This window comes from Buteo buteo, chromosome Z (assembly GCF_964188355.1).
Source record: "Buteo buteo chromosome Z, bButBut1.hap1.1, whole genome shotgun sequence".
In the NCBI taxonomy this organism is placed as follows: Eukaryota; Metazoa; Chordata; class Aves; order Accipitriformes; family Accipitridae; genus Buteo; species Buteo buteo.
The window spans coordinates 23,881,824-23,904,464 of NC_134204.1; the positions used below are offsets into that span (position 1 = coordinate 23,881,824).

Sequence of the window (22,641 nt, forward strand, 5' to 3'; positions counted from 1 at the left end):
TTCTTTAACTTAGAAGTATTTTTTAAATAAAAGACTATTTTCCTATTTGTGATAAATAGCTGACACCGATCTTGACCGTCGTTCAAGGCTAGTTCAACAGCACTTAAAATTGAAAGCCACTTCTCTCTTACTAAATAATAGTTACAAAATGCAAGAGAGGAAAAGCATATGAAATATTCAGTACAAAGGACCTACACACAATACTGTGCCAATGTATCAAGTATTAGAATACCTATCCCTATTGACAAACTAACATTCTGACTCTATAAACCGTACAGAATTCCCTGAATAAGAGTATTGCCTGTTAAAGAAGTGATCAGTCACTACTCAGTTAAACTAAGACAACTGCAGATAATTTGGGGAAAAAAAATATTAAATTCTTGATTAAATTTATTAGCTTGAGGCACCACTACCAAATGTATCCACAGTGGTAGCACATGTATCCGCTGGCCGTGCACACACAACAGCTTTTGGCTATCTGCACAGTGTTCATGGACTACTTCAATATAGTTTTGAAATACTATAAATAGTGGTATGTATATTAAGAGTTTAAACTAGGAGTGTCTAGAATTTTGCATAAGTGCATGCGTGGACAATTAATGACCAGTGATTTAAGAAAGATATTCAATTATGCAGCATTAAAAGAGATTTTTGTTCACACTGTTGATAATGTTGTAATTGCTGGCCTGTATTAGCTTAGCCAGTAGAAATACAGCTAGGAAAGGCCCAATCATCAAAAGTACGAATAGTTTCAAGTCTAGAAATAAGTAAAAGATACAAAGCATAACAAAGCAAAATCGTTGTATTTGCTGAGTATATTCCCATTTGGACTATCCCCATGTGCTAGTTTCACCTGCTGATAATAGCTTAATGTGGCAGTAACAGAAGGGAACAGAAAACAAACAATGGCAGGAAGAACTGGAATACAGCACATGAAAGCAAATCTACACAAGACTCGCTAGTCATTAAATGTGTTTACAATTTCATATTTAATTCCTTACAGTTGGCCAGGCCACCATTCCCTCACATGCTGTTGCAAAATAAATGGTTTGACCAGAATTTTGGTTGGTTCTCAGTGTTATCTCAGTGTTTGTATTTCAGCAACCATATTTTCCAGTGTTTACTTCATATAATAAAGACTGTGAAACATGTATCTTTAGAAAAGTGTATGTTAAAAAAAATAACTGAGAATGCAACACAGGTGGTAGTTTAATTCTGAATATACCACATGTAAACAAATGTGATTTCTTCATCAAATTTCTTATTCATTAAAATATTTTGAGTTGAAAACAAAAGAATTTGATTTCATTTGAGTTTAAAGCAAAATTTTATCTGTTGTTTAGCAGATCGGATTTCAGAATCAACTTTAGTACCAACTAACCAAGCACACATGATCAGGCCAGCATGGCAATTACAAAATATTCAACCATGGAATTTTAACTTTGGTTTTTTACTTCACCTCCATCATCCAGTTCTATCAGGATGTTAATAGCCTTTTAAGCTACATTTTGTCATACGCTATGAAAGGGAAGCTGAACTGCTACAACCGCAGACATGAACTACAACATATTTCTTTACTTGGGACGATTCTGTAATATCCTCTGCTCCTGCCTATTCACACCTGTCCTCTGACTGGAAAATTTCCAGACATTTCCTTTCAAGTGTCACTTCTTTGCTGTAAATGCACTAATAAAGCAAGCAAGGAAAAAAAAATAAAAAATTAACCTGTAATTAGTACTAATCACTTTGGAAAATAGTTTTAACACACTGAATATACTTAAAAATTAGTTAGGAAGTGATCTATTTCTATGCATAATGGGTGTTTATAAAAGCAGTGAATTTAATATAGAAATTGGTAAAACTTCAGACAAAATGCCATCCCTAATTTAAAAAAGCTTAAGACACTCATGCACCTAACTTCATTAATCCACATTTTAAAGCTGCAAAATATTTCAAAAAGTTATTAAGTAGCTTGGAACAAACAGTACTCGCTTTAGGATTTACATGACTATTTGCATAATTAAAATGAACAAGGTATGAACTCAAACTCAAATCTTACCCAGATCCTACTGAAATAATGGGCATGCTGCCATCACCTCAAAACATAAATAATCATCCCCTTCATTTGGACAGATTGGTGTAAACTAGCAGAAACTGAAGAATAGTGAATACTAAAATTAAATGGCTATGATGTTACCACTAAAAGAATTAATTTACAACTTGTGTCCTAATTAAAGAACATTTTTAATGTATTCTTATACATAAGCAATCAAATAAAATGTAGCTACGAAGTTTAGCTAAGTAGTCCAGACTGATGTTTAAAATGTGGAGAAAACATGAAAATGTAGCATACATTCACATGTGGTGAGAGACAGAATTTATGCAACAGATTGCAGACAAAATCCAAAATTGGTGAAAATCCAGGGTAGAAATTGGCCTAATAAGTTTTTCTGGATTGTTAAAATGAGAAGCACAGCTACTCACTTGCATATGTATTATCATGCCAGTCATTTTAAGTTGTGAAAATATCAACAGCCCTGATATTCTACTTATGCAAGAGAGGGGAAAAAAAGAAAAAAAGAATGCTAGGATTCTACTCAGACTACTAAGAAAAATTAGAAATGAGACCTTTTTAAACAAGACTATGTTCTTTATGAAAAAGAAGGCAAAATATGACATTTCAAACTGCTAGAAAGCCCTTCCTCAGATATCTGGCCAAGCAGTAACTGAGTGTTCTAACAGATATCCCAAACTATTACCACCAAACATTTCCTGGAAAAACTATCATTTGAATAGTTTTATGACCCTTTGTGCAACTCAGAAGGTAAATGCCTAGAGAAGAAAAAGGGGGAAAAAATAGAGCATACAGAAGTATTTTTCATTGATTTTTTTCTTCTGTAGTAAGTCTAGCATGTAAAAGGAAAAGTTTTATTTATAAACTAGAGCAGGCATTAATGCAACGTTACTATCAACAGCAAATGTAGTTTGGTATTTTATGGATTTATCCCAATGCATTTTTAATTACAGAAGGTTTCACTGCCTCCTTTAAAGAAAGGCTTTAACTGGGGGCAGTAAGGAGTTGCACTGCCCACGTTGTGTGCTGGTAGATACTCTCAAGTTTTCCATTTCAGGAAATCATTAGGTGTGTAACCAGTTCCAGTCAGTGAGCACATCTTAAGAGATGTTTGTGGGAGTACTCTCAAAATTTCTGTCTTCAGTTGAGATAGGAGTATGTTATTTGTCTTTTTACTCAGCATCAAGTATTTCAATCAATCTACCAAAAAAATTAAAACAGCTTTCAGACTTGAAGTCTCCAGTCAGAGCATGAAAGTCTGAGCTTTACTTCATGACACCGGTCACTCTTCTGGATTTGATATTAAATAAAACACATTTTGAACACATTTTGTCCATCTGGAATGGATTAGGCAAACTCTGGGTATACCTTATACCTTTTCCACCCTTCCACCATCACAAACTCAAATTTTATAAACTGAATCTGAATACACGTCTTCTAACTAACCATCTGTAAGTGTCAACTAATGTCATCAGAAATTAAAAATAACAGCCTTTCTATTAATTAGAACACATTCAACTATCACAGTGTGTTTGTTAATTAGCCACAAATCACCTGCTGGTTGACATTTGCCATGCAATCAGCAGTTTTTCAGATTCACATTCTAGCTACTTTATTGTTCCATGTGAGTCTCCTCAAATCCCACAGAGTCTATTTGATTCCTTTCAGCTACAAAATCTAGGAACATATTTTAAAGTTACAATTGACACTAACCTCCTCTCCGCCAAACCCCCAACAAATTCACAGCTGAGGGTGGAAACCTGAGCAACATTTCAGGCCTTATTCTGTTAATGTGGGGTGGGGGAACAAAAAACCCCACCCAAAAAGTAAGTGTATAACTGTCACATAAAGAGGAATTATATAACATGCCAACTGATTTTATTAATTCCCAAATATTTTGTAATTTTCTCTATTGCCTGTGTTTGATTTTCTACCATCATTTCAGAGCCTACAACCTCTCAGGTCACAAGAAAAGACAGAAAATCGATGAAGCAGAATTCTCCACTGAAATCTTTGTATATGTTTTTCCTCCCACTGAACATGCAGGGCTTGCAATCTTAGAACATAGCTCTAAACCTTTATGTATCTAAAGCAAATAAATCATCTACACAGAGACCCTGTATTGTTGTAATGGTTCACAGTTACTATGCTTCATCTCTCAGCCACAACCTCTTTTTTGTCAATCTTAGGGTAGTCATTCCAAAGAACATTACTCAGGATAGTGAAGACCCACAAAATCTTTTTGACACAAGAGTAAGAATATAAGAACTGTGGTACCAGTGCCATACCTAGCAACATACTGATTCTGTCAGTGGTCAGTAGCAGGTGTCTAAAAAGGAGTGCAAGGAACATATCATGTATAGAAACCCTGGTACAAATATTCCTATTATGCAAAGCACTGTGCAAACAACATCAAATACCTTACTTTCCTTAATCTGCTGTAGCAGAGTCCTAGTACATTTCAAGTTAGTTTGGGGTTGTTTCCAAATGTGTCATTTTGAGTAGGCAGATAGATTAATCACTTACACCCCTTTAACTCCCTGAAAACAGCGGCATGGGGAATTTTGTGTTATTTGGAAAGCAGTCTCCTCGCATTTTAAATATCTGTGGAGACAGGCATTACAGGCAACATATACATCTCAGCCTTTCAACCCTCTCTCTCAGAGGAGCAATCGTACACACACGGTCTCCAAGACACTAAGTCAATGGACAATCTTACAATTTTTGCACAAAAATCAACTAAGGAAAAACAGCCTCCCATCAGGGGCTTAAATTCACTGCAAGGAACTCCAGTGGACCAAGCTGAAAGGCTGCATAAAAAACAAGGGTGAAAACTGCTTAGTGGACTAAGAGTCAAGGAACTAAGAAGCGAACAGATAAAACTGACATCAGAATTACTTCTCGAAATTGGAGCCCTTCTCATTAATGGAGGAAGAAACCACAGGATGAGGATCAGAGACAAGGCTTCATGGGAACAGAAATCCTCTGGATGTCCAGATTTATTGGACAAGGCTAGGAAATTGTCTTGACAGAGCAACGTGAGAGTGCCTTGTATAGAAAAGAAGTCTTCGCAACAAGTTAAGAAGCCCAGAAAAAAAAAGTGGAAAAGTGCCTCAGAAAAGAAGCATAACAGTCTTAGACCTGCAGGAGGAAAGACTGCAGAGTCCTGGCAGGCCTACCTCACTAGTACAGAACCTGATGGGGAAATGTTAGTTGTTATTATAGAATAAAAGTATTATTACTAACCTACAAGCAACTGATACGCAGAAGGGCAACTGTGTCCATAAAATACATTTCCTTTGAGGACTGTTATTGGGACGATGCAACTACAAAATCATCCCTGGCTGCCTAAAACCCCTTAATGTTATTAAAAAATGAAAGGCATGATTGTGGTCAGCTCTACACAGGTATGCAAAATGAAACAAGAGTCTTTTTGCCTCTCTCAAGTATCTACAGCAATGCCAGAAACATTTCAGTTCTTTAGATTATGAACCACAAGATTTACAGGAGTTTAGGACTGCTGCCATATACATGTACGTTCTGCCCCCTTAGAAAAACTGGCAGCACTGGCCTGCACAGGGGATGCATATCTCACGGACATATGAAAGGGAGTATACTTGGCCCATGAGGGCACATGAATGAGGCAACAACTAACTGAAGCATTGTTAAGTTAATCTTGTACATATACAATAAACAAACCAGTTCTGTAAAATTTCTCTCCTTTAAAGATTTAAAAATCCACCAACTGTGTACTAATGCTAATGCCTCCCATATTGGCTTCAGCAGTGTTGCTAGAGAAATGTTGCATACTAATACCAGGGTTAATGCTAACAGCAACCATACCACACTGCTTAGCAATACACTTACTGAGTTACAAGTGTATTGGTACCTGGCAAAAATACAAGACTGTATTAAGAGAGAGCTCACTCACTGTGTCACAAAAATTAATATGTACAAGCCCATTTAAAACCAAGAGAAACAGAAAAATTGTAGCTTCTGTGGTACTGATCACTTTTACTGACACCAGTCGAACCTACAAATTGAGGTGTATTTGGCTTAATTGATAAAAAAAATGTTATGGCCCCAATTCTTTACTCAAGAAAATAAAAGATTCCTCTAACAGAGTACATCAGTGATGCTGTGGAATAAATTGTTGCTAAAGCAGTAAACCACTCGTAAAACTAACACAAGTGAACTCCAATCCGAGTAAAAGTTTTTGTATTTGAAAATACTGAAAGTCAGTAATTTCAGAAGCTGTATCTACATAACTGCACCTCTAACAGAGTACCAGGGTGGGGAGGGTACAAATTTACAGTCTCAAAACTAAAACTTTATGAAGTTTTTTGCATGGAATCAGTTATGTTCCTATAAAAGGACTGTAGCTACATCAAAAGAGATCTTGAGGTTTTTGTCAAGCATAGTGGATTTGGTTTTCTTTTAAAAAAAAAAGAAACCAAACTCTCGATATGCGATGCTACCAACAGATGACATTTCATGCAGCAACTTTTAAGTAGTACTATCTCTTTAAGCAAGTAAAGTTTCAAATGTTTTTCTGTTTAAAACATTTGTATCTCCAAGACCAAGTTGTGCCCCTTTAGAGATACACACAGGCATCTCAGCTTCCCCCTGAAACTTTCCTCTCTATGGGCTGTTTGGTATGCCTTCTACTTGATCTACTGACATACCAGGATGCAAATGAACAGCTCTGGATCTCCCCTCCCAGGAGGCAAAGACTCCATTGCTGCAAAGTTTAGAGAGTTAGTCACACATTATTTGGAAAAACAATTATTTAGAACCTGGACAAATCAAACTAACCATCTTGAGCTATATAGAAATGTAGTACTAGAGAACTCGGGGTGTTTAAAAAAAAAAGGTATTTTTAAAATTTTTGTTATCTTCTCCTCCACTGCTGCTACAAAGCATAACCTAGAATGCAAACCTCTGGCCCTTACCATTCTGTGCAGGGGCACAGGACAAGGAATAGTTTTGTTCATAATGTATATGCTTGCAAGTTAACCAAGGTATTGCTGAGGAGTTCTGTTATTCCTACTTTATGATCTGTAAGATGAAGAGAAGGAAGCAATTGATTGAAATGGAAGTGAAGCTGGGTTAAGTATTCTTCAAAAATAAGTAACAATACCATAGCATACATGTGACCTCTGAAGTTTTCTGATTTTAAGGTAAAGTAACAAAAAGAGGAAGCAGGCTACCAATGGAAGTTAAAAAAAAAAAATCAGCAATTTGCTGAACTTCAAGAACTGACTTCAAAAAGGCTAACATACTTCTACACTGGGAATGGGATGCACAAGTGAGAATATACAGAGACTCTCAGAACTTACACTGAGTCTTAAAATGACAAATCTGAGAAGTAAACATTGTGCTAAAAAGTGAGATTATCACATCCGTAATGCAGGAATACAAGAACCAAATGCAAAGACTACAAAAAGACTTGAGATAAGAGAATCATACAAGTTTTTCTCCTACATTTATTTATTTGTAGTACAAAGGATTTTAAGGATTCACTAGGTTTATCTAAAGTCAAAGTCACTTAATGGAAAAAAAAGACATTGTCTTAACAGCATTACACTATTAATCACCTTCATCATTAAAACCTGTCTGCTTAGTATTTTACTTTCATGTGCCCCCAAGAACCCAATTTGGACAATTACTGGATAAAATATTAAAGTCTGAAGCTTAAATACCATCTCCAACAGAAAAATTCTAGGTGAAATTTCAAAGAATGAGCACTATACAAAAAAACAGGTCTTATTGTTATAGAGCATTAATTCAGTCACAGTCTTATCTTGAAATAACATTAAGCACTTAAGACTCAGAAAATACAAACAAAAGTTCTGTAAATTAATAAAAGAAGGCAAAAGCACAGTAACATACATAAAAGTATTATCAGTGTCTGGGTAACTGCTATTCTTGTTATACAAAGTCACCCAATATGCCGAGAGTCTGTAATAAGCCCTCTAAGGCCTATTACCTACCCCAGAGTTCCCATTTTAAGAAGGTTATCTAGTTCTTACCAATTGCAGGGACACTCAAAGACTCCCCAGTGAAACTGAAGGAAGATGCTTCTGCTCACAATAGTATCAGGAAATGTTCCTGCTAGTTATCATTTTTATGCCTACAGCATAAAGTCAGGCAGGATTAAAGAAGCTAAACCAGTCCCAATACTCACCACAGTGAGTTAAGAATGCACATTATTTTTGTTACCATATTTTTGCAAGTAATACCATATTTCCATCACCACAATTTTGCTCTTCTGATTGGGAATCACACTCTTGGAGCAGTCTCTTACCTGCCTTATTTTTTATTACCAGCTAAGAAGTTTTCTGCAAACCCCTACCCACTTAGTAAAGTAAGTTCTGCAGACTACCTACAGGCCCATGACAGAGAAGCCCATATACCAGGCACAGGAACACAGCTAGGCTCTTCTCCAAACACCAGTGGCTTAGCAGGCATGGTCACATCTCCATGGGTCTTCCTAGATTAGTTTACCATACCTCCATGCCAGTAAAGTTACCTGGTTTTAGCATACAGCTAATTTAGGGTACAAAAGTCTGTCTACATCGGTCAAGCAGACACCCCTAAGGAATCAGCACCCTTAATACTGTTTTTTTCCCAGATCAGAGCATGCCGTCTTTGAAAGGATCATGGAAGAAAGCCATCTGTTGCTAAGAAATGCTGAGGTGCTGTCTTCATTTGCAAGGATGAAGATGACGACTCCTCTTCTTAACAACTTTGTCCCACTTCTCAGATAGAGATTGTTGTAGCTGCAAACTTAAAATACTCAGCTAGGACTAGGTAATACTTTCAAATACATCAGTTAGTTACTGAAAAATCTGGTTTTGATCAACACAAAACTATTCATAAGGTTGAACTGAAACCTTCCTACTTTCCATATGATAGTAACACACACAATGACCAAAAATGGTTCCAGTGTCAAATTCAATGAAAATGTAATTAGCCCATACAGAGCAGAGTAGCATCAGTGGGACAGATTCAGGAAACTGCTTTCAAAACACTATTACAGAGGCTAAAAAATAACTTAATATTTGGTAGTATAGGCTCAAATTCCTTCAGGTAGAAGAGGTTATTAAAGACCTCTCCAACACTTTAGGAGTTTAAAGCACTGTAGCTATACCCTCCTCTTTCACATGTAATGCATTAACTCTGGCTCCTCAGGTGAGAGATCCAAAATAGAATGAGAACAAGCATGTTATCATTTCAGTAATTAATTTAGAATTGTTTAAAGATAATGGATTTACATGTTTATACTAATATAGATTTATCTTTACTCATTCCAATGTAAAGAAGAAAAATCCATTCCTCACACATGCTCACTTATTACTAAGAGCCAGAATAGCCAGCAGTTTCAGTAAAAGCCTGATTGATCCATTCAAAATTGATTAGTGTAGCTTTTGGGATTATTTTTATAAATTACAATTATTATAGTAAATAAATGAATACAAGCATTCTATCGTGAAAGCATATATAACTGAACTTAAAAGTTCAGCAGTGCTTTATAAAGGTAGATATTACTAGCCTCCAGACACTACACTGAGGCACTTTGTTGATTTAAAATATAGGCATATACTTAGAAGTGTAAATTTCTCAGCACTAAACTTGCAAATTATAAAAATAACTCTTCTGTCCTTTTTAAAAGTTAAAAAGTTAATTTTCAATGGGTATTATTCACATGCTCTGAAAACTTGCTCCTTTTGCAGTTAAAGGCCTTGCAAGTTAGCACTGACTTAAGCCTTTGTCTGGAACACAGAATTGTTCATAACTATGCTGGGAACATCCTACCAGAACAGGGAAGCCAGTACAGAACATATAGTAATAAAATTTATTGAAGCACAACAGTGAAAGAAAATAAACAACTGTGTTCTGCAGTGCCAGAATAACACTAACAAAACATAAAGTTATTCAGCCATAACAGTAAAAATACAGTGTTGTCAATGCAGCTTATATCTACGTATTGGGGGGCTTCAACTGACACAGCCATACCACCTATGGATTATGCTTTTTCACTCACTGCCTCAATTATACCAGTAAAAGCTTGATGTGTAGCACAGCTGTAAAGATGTATTTAATCTCACGTGAGCAGCCCTAGTGAAGGAATTACTTGTATATAAAAAATTGAGCATAAACGAAGGCCTTTGAAAAATCAAGATCTTTGAATGTAACTGTTTTATTTTGAATGCAATTCCATTTATTTTTATTAGAGACTTTTTTTTTTAGAACTTTTTGGACTGTAACAGCTCTCTAAGTCACTCTGGCACTTAATCATTCCAATTGTTACTATGTTGTATTAATGACCACATGTAACAATTATATTTAAAATATGAATGCAAAAATACATAAAAGTGTTTCATCAGCTTTTCTTTCCTCTCAAAATATTGTTCCTTATACAAAACAAAACCAATTAAAAACACTCATCCAAAAAAACCCCAGCCACTTTTACACCTTTTATGCAAAATTCCAGAAAAGATCCATTATTTTAATCACTATTTAAACATTTTCTGCAGTGAACACAATGACTCCACAAATAGGTCACAAAGTAGTACAGAATTTGTCCTGGAAAGCAGAAGCTATAATAAAAAGATCCTAATTCAAATCAGTGCTGCTGCACCCACTGCTATTTCAAGGAAACAGAAAAGAATGAATAGTGTCCTTAAACAACGGGGAAACTGATCTCCTAATACAGTACAGTTGCCTACCCATAACTACAAAGGACAAACAGAAATTCGTTTATCAGGATTGCAAGATTACAGTGCAAGCTTTGTTGAATTTATCACAGTAATGGTGGAATAGAACCAAACAAATGGGGACATATGCAGGCTTTGAAACTACCTATTAAAACTGTCAGTTCTCATCTTAAGCATAATAAATCAAAACAGCTACAAAGCAGATTCTCACATTGCCTGAATCTGCAAGAACCTGTTTTTCAGCAGAAATTACTATTACAGTAGTTGAGGTTCTGGCTTGAAATTCTTATAAAAAACATGTATGGTTAACAAAACATTTCCCATACTGTTTTGTTCTCCATAATCTTATGAATTATTTTCAATTATGAAGTATAAAACGTTCAATAGGATCCATCTGTGGCAATTATGAAGTAAAAATAACAGAAGCAGAAAGTAATTTGCAGATCTTACTTTTCCAAATTCTTAATCTGCAGTTTAACAGTCCGATATATTCAAGACAAGCCATCTATTTATTCTCCTCCTCTTAAGATTACCTACCGATTATATTACTTTACAACTAGCCTCTCTCTCTCTCTCTCAGGTAAGAACAACAAAGCTACAGAAATAAAATAAAATAAACACAATACTTATAATGACCATACCTAGTAATAAGAACCGCATTATCATGGTGGGCAATCCCATTTTCTGGAATGGTGTTTCCATCACTTTGGTGGGAGAGAATGGATTTCTGCCACTTACAGAAGCTATCGAGGGACTTGTCTGCATGGTGGTTTATCTCCAAGTTTGGCTGCAATACAACATGCATACCAGAAATGTTCCAAACAAATTACTAAGGTCAGTTGTTAAGCCTTTTGAAAACTAAAATGGGACTATAATTAGAAGCAGTGGTTTCTAGGAATAAACTCTTCTTGCCAAATTTTATCTCTGTAAAATCTGACCCCAAGTTCAGCTGTGTATTACTGAACAGGCATTCTTTCTGCTCCAACTTTAATAATGATTATGTCAATACAAAAAAAAATCAGAATATCAAAATACAGATCTAAAAATAAAACTGACATCCCCGAAGGTGTATTAATATTCACCTGAAGTAAGAACAGATATCTTTGAGATGATACATGAGAAATATTCCTTTGAACTGTTTCATCTTGATTAAAGTAGTGAAAGATTACAACATAGGTTTTGTACTCAGATGCAGCCATTTCAAGCAATAATTAAATGAAATCTATGTTACAGAATAACGTAACTTGTATTTCAGGGAAATAAAGCTTAGCACAACAGCTCTTACCTGATCTTCAGTGAGGACAATTAAACGTGTCACTATAATATTCACAACGTTTCCTAGACTGGAATCACGATAAAGTTTGGCAACCTGACCTCCAGAAAATAAGAAAAGGCACAAAGTCAGACAAGAATCACTACTTGTTTCCTAAATGGTTAAAAATTACCCTATTTTCTCATTCAGTGTAATTTCATAATGTTAATTATAATTATAACCTGAGTAAGAGTTATTTTTGGACCAAAAAATGACCATTCAGTAAAATAAACTTCTTGGGTCACACTTCTCAATCAAAACTGTTTATACCTTGTTTCATAATTCATCCAGCACAAGGAGCATTTAGACTCTTGACTTAAACAGAATAGAATTGTATAATCTAAATGTAATCATATGAATTTAAAATTAAAGACAAGCAATTTAAAAGTAATCACAGTGTACTTCTTGACAGAAACAGTACTGCATTTTTCCCACGATGCTAACAATTGCCGTATTTCAACTAGTAATTCTTGCAAGCTGACACACATTTTTAAAGCTTCATTCATTAGTTGCTTTATCATTTCGGTACATGCATACTGATATGAACACAGAGAGGGATGAAACTTACAATATTCATTACACTCAAAATGTAGTGTTCAATGTCTTTGCGACCATGGTATCCCACCATCATTTTGTCTGCTACTACGAGCGTTTCCACAAACCGTTCAAGGCTTACTGATCTCTTCTGTCGACTATGACTACTTAACGTGTCATTGACTGGAAATGAAGTTGGAAAAGCAGATGCATCACTCATCCACCAAGGTTTACCACTTCTTGTGAGGTCTTCTAGGAACCAAAATAATTCAACACTTCAGAGGGGTCACTAGTAAAAGTCATTTAAATGCAGCTGTTCTATGTTGAGATTACTGTCTTCAAGCTTCTAAAATGAAGTCTTTCTTGAGGCAAAAAAAAAATTAAATTCATTATCTAAACTTTTTTTATTTTAAAATACTTATATAATGCAAAACCGATTTCGAGTTCTAATATTCTCAATTCTCCTTAACTTGACTTAGGATAATATTCTGCACATCTATGTTAATACTAAAATTAGTTATAAATAACCACAAGCACACTTCAGAATTTTAAAGGTAAGAACAAGACAGCTGTAACATTTGGAAGACACATACTGGTAACCAAATATTCAAAATTAATGGTAAAAGACATCAAAATATACTAAGGAATTAAACTCGCTGATAAGGCACCAAAAAAGCTTTTTCCCTCCTGTGAAACTCTAATTATCAGGCAATTATGCTTACATGTCTAATGGTTTTTGGGCCAAATAAATTAATTTTCTCTTCAGAAAGCTATCAGATTATGTTTTATCTGCCTCAAGAATTATCTATAATGGGAAGCTTAAAATGGCCTAACATGAGATAATTGCAATAGTTATTTTTAACACTAATTTTAATTCCAATATGTTGATTCCTGTACTTGTTTCATGTAAATATATGGGAAAAAATTTATTGCATGCAAGAGATTGATTATTAAAAATTCAAACAGCTGTAATTATCAGCAAAACAAACACTACAAGCTTAATTAGAATTTGAATTCCTGTCCTCAGGACAAAATTGTACCTGCCCTTCCTTGCAAAACTGGCATTTTTGTGTGTATTAAATATCTCTTTTCCACGAAGGCCCACACAGATCTCAGCTTTAAGTTTATCAAAGTATATTGTTAGTCTGGTTTTACCTAAGTAGGATTTCAAAATATCTAAGCTATTCTTGCTAGTTATGGATGAACATAATAAAGTTAACAGTTAGACACTTTTATAATTGTCTGAACAGGACTGCTCAAGGGAGCAATTTCTGAGATGCATCCTTACCTCTACTAAAACTGGTTCAACTAAGGATGAGTTGAGATAGGACCGGTACCTTCCATGAAAAAGCAATGCTTCATGCAATTAACTAAGCATGCTATTTTCAAAGAGCAATAACTACACGCAAAAAATGTACGTTCATGTCAAAACCAGGAATACAAAGCTTCAGAGTTCCCACTGTTGCAGTGTTTCACAATTTTTGAGGCCACAGTGTTGGCTTTAAAAGGTGCATATTTTAGAAAAGTTGAAAAATGAAAATAAACCTGGCAGTTGAAAAGATGTCAGTAACAATATTCTCCTCATTCTGCAATGGGTATAATCCATCCTAAAAAAATGGTATTAAGTATTAAAGCCTGTTGAGGATTCAATAATGAATACTAAGCTTCTCCCTGGTTTTCATCTCTATTGTAGGAAATTCAAAGTTGTTTTAATTGTTCAAAGACTTCCATCTCACTTAAGCAGTGATTTAGGAATGTCTAGAATTTTTTCTGACAGCTTCTGTACTAAAATTTTTAAAAATCCACTCTTCATTTTCAAATAACAAATGGTGACATTTGAGGATTTCTGATGCTCTTGGAGTGCTAGATGTACTTCAGAAATGCAACACTGCTTCCACATTCATTCATAATTTTTCATTCAAAGATGCAAATCTATTCTAAACATTTGAAAGCTGATGAGCTCATGCAGAAAACTTTCAGAGAAAAAAAGAAAAGATGATGTTGTACTCATCTTGATAGCATCTTTCAAACAAAGGTCTCGGAAGACTTCACAAAAACAAACATTTCTCCTTTTCTTATCAGATGAGAAGCTTAGGCTTCAGTAATGGGAAAGCTGGAAACAATCCTGAGTTCTTAAGCTCACACTCCAGGATCTATCAATGCTTATGCTGTTTTACTTAAAAACACTAAATAATGCTGACTGAATTTTCTTTAAAAAGCTAGAACATGTCAATAAAAGTTTGCAATACACTTAGAAATATTTCTGTGGCAAGTTATGTCATTTTTCGAGCATATTCCTAGACTAAAAAAGAAAAAATTAAAACTTCATTAACATCAAACATAGCTATTGGGAAGTAAAAAAAGCAAAAATGGAAAGGAAAAAAACCCACAGAAAAACACTGTAATTAATCCCAAAATAATGATTACAAATGCAGGGAATTAGGTTTTAAATTGCAAATGGAAAGAAATCCAAACGTGTGTAGACATGGAGTTCACAATTATGGTACCCAAGTTTTCCTAATTCAGTCCTTTAAAGATGTTAGGTGAGTGTGAAGGTGGAGAGAGAGGAGAGAACACAAACAGATCTCAAAATCAACAGAAAGCTACTTATGTAAATTGCAACTATGAGAATATTTTGAAGCAAAGCATTATGTGCTGGTTTTCTCCTACTGTTTTAACACCATCATTTAATGTATACATAAGCATTTTTTCATTTTAGAATACACCGACTGTAAAGTCTGGCATGAGTAAAACCACCACATAAAGCAGGACATAGTAGAGCCATCCCTAAATAATCTGCCACTCTGCAGTTTTCACATGTCAACTTTTGTTGTTTCGCAATCCTGTCCAAACACAGCATTCTGCAAGGTAACCCAGTGGCCTCAAATCCCATTGAAGCAATTGAAATTGGACGGTGGCCAACTTCTTACCAAGGCCTTAATAATTTCAACTATATTTAACAAAGCATATTAACTGGGTGATGATACATACATGAAATAGTAATTTAACATTTTTCAGTTTTTAAATGTTCTTATGCCTAACTGCTTAAAATCTAGTTTAGGTTATGAAAATCTATCTCATGTTCTTATCTGAATCTCCCTGCCTCTCCAATTCTTCTCTTGTATTAGCCACCGTAATTCTACTATGAAGTAGTCCATCACTTGCTCATCCCAACCAATTCTGATCAATCTTTCACCAAATTGCCCACCTCACTTTCTACCAATCATTGCAATTTCTCTCTGAAACATCAGAAATAACACTCCTCTTGTCTCTATCAACACTTCAAAATCCTAACCACTTCCCTGATACAGAACAAGTACACAATAAATTTAGGTCTAGATTACAGCAGGGGAAACTTGCCAGACCATTAATAGTGGCACAGCTACACAAGCAGAATCCTCCCACCATATTATACTGGCAAAAATGTTCTGAAGGTAAAGCTAAAATCAGTCTCCAGCCAAAATAAATTATACACTGCCAAAAGGCAGTTACAGGTTTGTTACAACTGCATTTTAGAACACAAAATTGGACTGCTCAAAACTTCCAAAACAAGTCAAATGCCCCAAAGATTACTGTAAACTTGGGTCCTAGAGTCTGAAAGCTGTGAAACTTAAAATTAATATTTTATTTTACCGTTTAGGTATTCTGGGGGATGCTTTAGATGCCATGTCACTTTGGGATAAAGCTGCAACAGTGCTCAGAAAATGAGTTTAAAAGGTTTTGGTACCCATGAGGAGAACACTAAAAGAGAACGTCATCTGGAAAAGTAAGACCTTGGGGTTTTGGGGAAGAGTAAATTTTTTCAGAAATTTGCATGGAGTGGAAGCAGTATACAGAACAACAGGAAAAGGAGAAACTGAGGTCAATGAGATTGATAGTAGTCTCAGGCTTTAAAAAAACAGTGCTTTAGTATTTTAATAACTAAGGACTTCAGGACGTGACAGATATGAAAGCTCAGGAAATGCACAGGAGCTTACAAGAACAACAGCAGCATCAAATATACAAAGGAATAAATACTAAAGATTACTGCATGTTTCACAAAAAATGCTTGCAGGATGCATAGCTCTGATCAACCTATGATCCATTCAACAGTTACTGACAGAATGACTGAATGCAACCTGGCCAAACTAGCTGCCACTGCTTCATCCTCACTTGGAGAAGAATGACTTACTAAGCATAAATCTAGAAGATAACATCTGACAGGGGCCAATATCGTTTCTTTTTCTAGGGATATAATAATGGTAAAAATTGCATCATCCTACATTTCATAATCCTTTCACTTACTTCAAGAGGCTTAAGTGACAGCTTTCCCTAAAAAATGAACGTACATTAGTACTCTTATTTTACAAACAGTCAGCAGGCAGTAATAGTTAGAAAACTTGTTTTGCAGTATTAGAAGCATGTAGGTGGAATAAGTCTTCCAAACTAAAACAGAAGTTACATACATGAAGTGTGACATACCCTAAACACACTTAACTGAAACACTCAGGGAAAAACTGTCTCCCAAGCATGGGCGTTTGTAGACAATCTGTACTGTAAGTTTAGTCAGTCGGTGCCAGTAGAACTTAGAACCTTCAAAAGAAGCTGAAATAAGTTACATCATGAACAGTGACATTATTTTATTTTAATATTAGTATTTGTCAGTCTGCCTGAGAAGATTAGAACATTTTTCTATTACATTAAAAAAAACCATTATTTTAGTGCTCTAAAATAACTTGTCAGTTTTACTCCACGCTGTTGTCAAGAAGTTAGTTTTCAGCTTCAGTTCAAGCAAGTGAAAATCATGCCAAAGAGTACTTGAAAAGTCTATCTGTGGAAGTTAAAACTGCTTTACAAGGAAAATATCTCTCAATCAAAACTATATAATCCTTCCCATAAGGCACCTGTAAATCACATATTCAACTATTATGCAATAATGTTAACCCACTGAACCAAAAGCCAGTATCAAAACACCACAAACCTCTGTAAACAAGATAGATGTGAACTCCAGTTCCAAATGTATTACTGATCGTAATACTAACACATTTAATGTATGTCAAATTCCCTCACATGAGATGGAACACTTACTAAACATTGAGCTGTAATACTCAGTCACTCAATCATGTTTTGCAGTTGGGGAACAAAGTAGATTTATAGCACATTTTGAGGAAGCCTGTGCTCATTTCTACCACTGTACACAACACAGGCATAAAACAAGACTTACTCGCAGTGTCTCGGCTTTGAAAGACACTATACTCTCAATCTGAATCTGAAAAAAAAAGCAAAACTACTTTTCAGCAGAGCATACTGTATCACCCAAAAGGAGGATTCCCATTGCTACATTCTCCATTGCCTTACATGTGAACCAAGCAAGATTTTAAAATACATCTTAAGTTACAATTTTTTTAAAAGGAATGACACTTATATTCACTTACCTGAGACTCCACAGTGACTGTCATCATAAAGATGTTGCTGGTGCATGGTAGATTTTTTGTATATAACATGAGGATGACCATTCTCATAATTAAAGTTACTGGAATCTTCTGTTATATTCCTTAAAGGCTCAATAAAATACTCTTCATCTTCTGTAGCAATGACTCCATGCTTAAAGAAGAAAATAAGAAAATAAAAACTTACAAGAGACAATACAAAACTCCTATTTAAAAGCTTAACTTCAAAAAACATTTTACTATTATCTATCTCTGTGAAGAAATCCACAACTATAAGCCCACACAGAAAACAATGCACAAGCCAGCTCTCCTCCACTGATTCTAGTGGGAGCAGGAGTAAGCACCTAGAAGCAACACAATGAGAAAAGAATAAAAATATCATTACCCAGTTTCTGGAGTTCTTTCCCATCATTTTTGGTGGATGTGGTAAGAAAGCAAGAGATATTCTTGGTATATGACAAATATCTCTTCACAGAGATGTTCCAAAACTACATGATTCATATCGATTAAAAGTGATGCCAAGCCAAAATGGCCTTGCTCAAACAGCGAGACCAATATCCCTCTATAATGCTACACCGGTAGATGCTTAAAGCCACATGCTGCATCAAAGAAAAACAGCATGAAGGATTAATTTTAGAACATATATTCAGGGAAACCATTCAGCATTTTTACATCCAGATGTTTAATCCCAAAACTGAGCTAGTTATTAAAATCAAATTATTAATATTAACTTGGATACACTATTTACAAAGCATTTATTCCTTAAAAGGTCTTGCCACAAATCTGGCAAATCCGAGTTGTTGCAGACTGTGCACTAGACCTCATTCTTCATGACAAATGAACATTTTTTTCCTCCTACTGCAGCACAGAATAGTAGATATTCTGTTCTCATAACTTTCACATTTGTGAACTCAGCTTCTTCCAAACAGGAAGTGGTTTATGGAAGAAAGGGGAGATTTCAGGCCAACTATGCAATTTCCTGAACCTTCAGCAATTAAAACCGAACTTTAGCAGAAAATCCAGTTTTGGGAGCCTTTTGGATATAGAAATATTGGGGGAATAAGCCCTCACAGACTCCTACACCTATATTTGCTAAATAAAAAAATTCTGGTATCTGTATCCAGAAACTTCTGAATGTATGAACTTTCTACAATAGGATAAGGAGCTAGTCATCAGGTAGGAGACTAGAAGCAGGAACTTCTCCATTCATATCCTGATTTGATGCATCACAAATTTCTATAACACCTTTGATCTGTAAAGCAAGTACGGTGCATGAGACCTTTTTTAAAGGGGGTATCTTTTTCCTCAGATGAGACCTCTGTGATCACCCATAAGACCACTTGCTCCGTATCTGCTCTAAATATCCTGAAGCTGTTTCTAGGATCAGGGCTTGCCATTGCACTCTTGGTCAAAGCTCCCATCCTGCTACTGTTTTGTACATCAAGAGCCTGCTGTTCTTCACTCCTGGAATAACTGGATTTCAGTAACAACATAAAACTTACAAAATAAAGAGTCCTGTATAACACATCAGAAAGAACAGTGTTTTCCAAATATAACCCTATTATACATTTCGAAAAACACACATATGAACACAGTGCAGCTTTCAATTACAGATTCCTTACATAGTGACTATAACACTACATGTTCCTCATCAGTGGTATTTTTCATTATGAACTCAATTATTTACTCAAGAAGGTAGCATCAGGGTCTATATTCACCTGGAAGATGCGGGTATCAAATTCCCCTCACAATGCCTTCTTGTTACTTGGAGTCTAGGATTTTACTAGAAAATAAATCATTTGCTGGTACACTACTGCTTAAATAGTATTGAAAATATAAACCAAATTGTAACTGGGTTTGCCAGATGTGCAGAAAGAACCTTGACAGTCTGGACTGCATCCAGTCTGGATGTCAGACATCTGGGTTCAAGCTAATCCTGAGCCCTTAAAAGCTCTGATATTATGTTCCCACAGGAAGGGAGTCCTGCAGAGTGGTTCTGGCCAACACCATCAGGCTGTCAACTTCATGCCAAGCCTGAGGAGACAGAGGTACCATCCAACCTGTGGCTCTGTCTCTGCAACAGAGCTGGTCTTAACCTAAATCTGATTACACCAGAGCATACATGCTTCATGTCTGTACTCAAGTCCAGCCAGGTTAACAAGTCTAAGCATGAACGAGACATTTATATCAGATACTGAAACGGACAGTTTTAAGCACTGAGATGACCTCAGTGGGAGCGAGTCAATTCAGATGCCATAAACACTTAATTGCAGCATTAGTTCTCCATAAAAGTTTCTGTATTTGCAGGAGCAAATACATGAAAACTATTACAAATGTCTGCAAACCATGATCACAGTTCCTTCAGGTACCAACAGTGAAAAAGGTTAGGAGAGTATCACTAATTTTTCCTATGCATAGCTGACATCTGATCTCATCTGCCCGAACACTGTGGTGGTTTAAGAAAAGACAAGATTTTAATAACTTTTCGTTGAGGAACTGCAAATAAATTGTAACTTACACCCACCACCAGGTAGTCAAAACATGTATGTGGTCAGTTGCTGCAGCTAGCCAAGTGATTTGATAAACATTGGAAACGCCCTTGCCCTCCGCATGCCCTTCACTTAAGTCCAGCATATATATACAATTTTAAACCTAACATTAATTTTGCTTGCAAACAAAACTGTTCTTCCAATATTGAACTGATGCAAGTTGTCTTGGTGAATCACAGTGACTGATTTTTAATGAGCACTCTGAATTCTGTACTTAAAAAGTACCTATGTCAGTGACAACCAGCATTTATTCTAATTATGAGAAAATTCATGTGGCTAGAGATACTTCCATTGTATGTGCATTCAGCAATGCCTGATTAATAAATAGTGGGAATTATGCTATTATATCCAAATCAAGATTCTAAACCTTGGTTTTGGCTTAGAATCTACTACTTGAGCAAAACACAATTTCACTTGGAAAAGAAGCTTGGAAAAAATGTCCTTTTAAAGCATTAAAAGGAATTAATTTTAATTTTCTTTAGTTTTGCTATTGTATTTGAACAGTTTGCAAATTAAACTTCTGCTCCAAACCATAAGAAACATCACTAAGACATAGCAATGATCAGCAAAAGATTCTGACAATATACCATGACTTTAAGAAACAAGCTGAATGCCCCAAGTAGGCTACTCCAAGCAACATTCCCAAGATTATTATCGAAAACAGTTTGAGGTCCTGTGTTAACCAATCCCACTACAGACTGTCAACTCCTGCTAACACAGGTAAGGTCTGGATCCAGTAGTTTGACATGCTTAGATAAGTCTGTGAATCCGCATGGAGTTCCCCTGAATTTGTGAAAAGGAATCTTTTTCTGTCAGGCTGTCCAGCTAGGGCCTTAACCTCCTTCAAATGGGGGATGTCCATCAGTCACAGAAGCAAACTGAATTATGGAGGACAAGTAAGTGCGTGCCTTTTTCACACAGTACCACTGTTTTACAATTTCTCCATGCCTTGAATCTTTCTAGACTTTATGCTTTACCCATTTTTAATATAAAGTACTAGTAATGGAAACTTCTGAAAATGTGTCAGTGCTGTTCAGTATGTCTACAGCTGGCTATACACTTCAGTGTGCTTTTATGACTGAAGAAAAAGATTGCATTAGCTTACTGTATTCTTAAAGATGAAAAAAATAGTGATCTCGCCTGATAGAGTACATCACGGAATCCAAAGACACGATAAAACTAGGACAGGGACAGCTTATATGTATAATTTTCTGAATACTAAGCCTATACTGCAAATACATATTAGTACCAAACAGAACTTCAAAGACACTGATCTAACACCAAATCCTTTTCAATATAATTTCTGATCTTTAGAGATTATTTTATAAATTAGACATTACTTTACATATGACTCAAAAATACCGTACTATATGCAATTTATAATCTATGAAAGTAGATGCATTCTTTATGGTAGAATCAGCTTTCAAATGAGCTAATTTAAGAAGAATATGAATAATTTATACACATACAAATTTAGGAATACATGAAACAAACATGAAGTCTTCCAGCAAAATAATTCTTTGTTTAACCAAGTACGGTCATGCTTTTAGTCACAGCCTACTTCTTGTGCTTTCTTATCATTTCTGTTTGGATGAAGACATCTGTGTTACCCAGCACAAATGTTACTCAGTGCATGGAACTTCACATGCCATGGAAATACTTGGCCTTTTACACTGAACATGTCCTTGGAACCACAGTAGCCTCAAAATGTGATTTCACCTCTCATTCACTTTCCTAATAATAATCACTTTCTACGCATTTTAAAGTATTTCGCGCTACTGGGCTTTTCAGCTCCAAATGAGAAAATCTGCTACTGTGGAAAACTCGTTTGAGCACTCAATTAAGAGCTTTGACATCTGACAGAGGACAGAGGTGGATCAGAATGCAAAAAGTTTGGTTTCTGCTCAATTCCACTACTATGATCTCCAAAACTCTTCTTTAAGACTTGCTCCCCTCAGAATTAGACGAACTTCTTTCCCTTGAGGTGAAGATCTACTCTCTTCAGCCAATCTACCACTGTTTC

The 22,641-nt window shown here is 35.6% G+C and overlaps 1 protein-coding gene across 2 annotated transcripts in view; it reads right to left on the reverse strand.

The window, feature by feature from the left end:
- Positions 1-22,641, reverse strand: part of ADAMTS6 (ADAM metallopeptidase with thrombospondin type 1 motif 6) — a 159,395-nt gene that overhangs the window by 126,612 nt on the left and 10,142 nt on the right. For both annotated transcript variants that reach the window (XM_075021634.1, XM_075021633.1), the window contains 4 exons: positions 18,055-18,223; positions 12,675-12,892; positions 12,080-12,163; positions 11,436-11,581 (listed from right to left, as the gene is read on the reverse strand). In XM_075021634.1, coding sequence (XP_074877735.1) covers positions 11,436-11,581; positions 12,080-12,163; positions 12,675-12,892; positions 18,055-18,223 — 617 coding nt within the window. The remainder of the gene's footprint in view (positions 1-11,435; positions 11,582-12,079; positions 12,164-12,674; positions 12,893-18,054; positions 18,224-22,641) is intronic.